The 3,336-nt window shown below is 37.6% G+C and overlaps 1 protein-coding gene across 1 annotated transcript; it reads right to left on the minus strand.

Moving 5' to 3' along the window:
- Positions 1–418: 418 nt before the first annotated feature.
- Positions 419–2,035, minus strand: LOC144571526 (hydroquinone glucosyltransferase-like). The gene has a single exon (XM_078320853.1). The coding sequence runs from the start codon at positions 1,935–1,937 to the stop codon at positions 519–521; it is 1,419 nt and encodes a 472-aa protein (XP_078176979.1). The 5' UTR covers positions 1,938–2,035; the 3' UTR covers positions 419–518.
- Between the last annotated feature and the right edge of the window lie 1,301 nt (positions 2,036–3,336).

Here is a 3,336-nt window from a genome sequence, read left to right on the forward strand (position 1 = left end):
AAAATACCAACCGGTCTATGTTCAAACCATTTTTAAATTCACCAATTCTGATGTTCATGGTAATTTTTTGTTAAATAAATTAATGGGAACATAAAAATATGAAAACAAATAAGACATAATCAATTAATTATTAATCAATCTAAAAAATTGAAAGGAAATAAGAATCAACCAGATAATAAAATTTTAATACTGCAAGTGCGTGTCTAAATAAATTTAGACTTCTACACGTGAAAAAACATAAAAATGATGGATAAAATTAAAAGAAGGCAAAGTAATTAATTAAAAGAGAGCCGATATTTAATCATTACATCTACGTGCTTATATTATATGAAGAGGAAGATGATGATGACATGATGAGCGCTAGCTGTGATTGGTCAAACATTATATACTTGTTCATATAATTGAAATAAGATACTGTGATCTTGTATCTGTTCTCTTTTCTTTTCTTTTTGCTTTCAATAGCCCGTAGGCCAATTGTGATCTTGTATCTGACATGCTGAGTCGGATCAATCTCGTAATTAGTGCCCCCCTGACAACCCTTTCGCTACCTCTACAAGAGCCTCATAAGACGCTCCCCCCTCCGCCGCGGCATTTATTGCGGCCTCCTGCAGCTCCTTCACCTTTCCTCTAACCCTCTTCCCCTCCTCTCCGTCCATCAATTCCCTTGCCACCTTCGCAATCTCCTCTCTCACTACCAAACCATCATGCCTCGCCTTCGGCCTCAGAGCTGCACCGATGCCATCAACGAGCATTATCGCATTCTGATGTTGTTCTGCGTAGAGCGGCCACGTGATCATGGGCACACCATTAATAACACTCTCAACAGTCGAGTTCCATCCACAGTGGGTCATGAATCCTCCTGTGGACTGGTGACTCAGGATCCTGATTTGTGGGGCCCACGCAGGCACCAACATCCCGACCTCTTTGGTCCTCTCGACAAACCCTGGGGGTAAAAATGCGAAAGTGTCATTTTTAATTCCTTCTTGTAGGTAATTTGCCCCGACCACCTCTTCTCCTAAAGGGCTTTTTACCATCCAAAGGAATCTCTGCTTGCTCATCTCAAGACCCAAAGCTAGCTCTCTCATTTGCTCTGTTGTAAGGGCCCCACCGCTACCAAAGGAAATATACAGCACAGAACCGACAGGTTGCTTGTCAAGCCAATCAAGGCAGCTGGATTTATCGAACCCATCGGTTGACTTATCACGAATCATAGGCCCGATGGCATGAACCGGTGGTCGGTGCTCTCGTAGTACTGTTACTGTATCAGGCTCAATTGCCTCGAATGAATTGACCAAAATGGCATCTGCCTCATGGTACCTCTTTCCATGGTGGACCATCCATTTATAGCAATCATTTGATCTATCTTGCAAAGGATGGAGCAAATCAGGGCCCGGAATCGGCATGCACCCTGGTAGCTCTAGTGGACCTGGTAGGTCACGGTACTCACATTTGGTGGTTGCATCAAGAGTTGGAAGATGTAACATGAGAGAAAGGAAGAGACAGTTAGATGGAAAGAACAAATAGCATGGCAAACCAATTGATCTTGCGGCTTCAAATAAATCACAACAAAACAGATCCGCAATAAAAGCCACAAGATTGGTCTTCTTTTTCAAGTCATGCAGTATGGAAGTTACACCAGGAACTGAACGGGAGGCCTCCAGTGATAGTAAGGTTTCAATGCGGGCATCTGACGGTGCATCAGAGAGCGAGATGGGGGGTAAAGAGAGGGAGTATATGGAAGGAGGAAGGGAGGAGAGGAAGGCGGTTTGTGTGGGGGATTGTGAAGAAGAGAGGGTGATGAAAGTAGTAGAGAAACCATGGAGAGAGATGAGTCGTTTCGCAAGCTCGGCAAAGGGTGTGAGATGTCCCATGCCGGGAGAAGGAAGCATGGCTATATGAGGTGTCACCTCCATTGGTTTTTCTTGGCAACTCTCCATGAATGATATCTCTTTGTTGAGGGGGTGAGAAAATTTTGAATTATGTATGGCGACGAAGATTACTTTGAGAAAGACAGCATGATTGAACCAATTATATAAAGGGATAATGTGGTTACTGTTAACTAAAATAAAGTATTTCAAGTTGTAAACTTGTAATTGATACAAATTTCAAGATAGCAGCCGGGTTATTCTAAAATCACGGAGTTAATAAATGTATTTCTTGACTGACTTTTAATTGGATAACAAGTAATCTGTACTGTACGTGTACTGTAGGTACTCTGTACATATAGAAAAAAAAAGTTCTTTTTTGGAAAAACAAAATTTCAGATTAATACTTGACAACTGAGAAAAGGGTTCAAATGTCTTCATTTTTTGTGCCTCCATCATTTAGAGATGTGATCTGTGTTATTTTCTCTATGTACCCATAAAAATTATTACATTTTGATTTTGTTTTTATGTGAATCAATAAGTTGAAAAATCAATATCTAGAAATTATTCACATTAGTATACATTTTTATAAGCTCAAGATGACAACCATAACAAAACTGAAATGTCATATTTTTTACACATGCATAGATAAAATAATATAGTTCATATCCAATAGTTTTATTTTGAATTTTAAGATTTAAATTTTGAGTTATTAAAAATTTTAAAAATGGAGTCATTTGAACCCTTCTCAAGAACTAATACTGACAAAAGAAGAAAAAATAAAGGACTTGAATGTCTGGCCACATTATCAAGTTCAAAGTAGATACGGTACTGAAAAGTCAAATGTCCAAATTTTTGAAGTTCAATTATTCTTATTTTCAAATTTATCAATTCAATTATTTGAGTGCTAACAAATTTTATTTCCAAACAAAATGAAATTTCCTAAGTTTACAAGTAATGTCATCTATTGTTTCTACCATTACCATTATATATATGAAGTGCTACGCGTAGCATAGAGGGCTTTCATGCAACGGCTCAATATTTGAGTTTTCAAAATTCTAACAGTCGATCTGAACTATTCAACATGATCTCCATATGAATATGTACTTGCAAATTAAATTTTACATTTTTTAGAATTTTTGTAATATTTTTTTAGATAAGTAGAAAATCACTTGATCTGAACAGAACAAATTGGGAGTAACAATTCATATCACTCCGATGCCGCGCTTACAATTACTAAATTCTGACTATTATTTTTTAACTGTAACACGAATCTCAAAACAAATCCCCTATAGTCATAATAAGCATTGAATTTCAATCGCTCAGCTAAACATTATTCGTCATATCGTATTGTACTCAGTCCGATAGCTGAGACAATACGGATTCACAAACTCTGCCATATATATAGGGAGAACAATTTTTAATTCGCATAAGAGAGAACGTGATCCTTAAAAAAATTTGATGCCACGCA

The sequence above is a fragment of the Carex rostrata genome, chromosome 19 (genome assembly GCF_964058835.1).
Source record: "Carex rostrata chromosome 19, lpCarRost1.2, whole genome shotgun sequence".
NCBI classification, from domain to species: domain Eukaryota; kingdom Viridiplantae; phylum Streptophyta; class Magnoliopsida; order Poales; family Cyperaceae; genus Carex; species Carex rostrata.

What these genes read in the sequence shown, in the direction of transcription:
- LOC144571526 (XM_078320853.1), bottom strand. Translation starts at nt 1,937, where the DNA reads ATGGAGAGTTGCCAAGAAAAACCAATGGAGGTGACACCTCATATAGCC.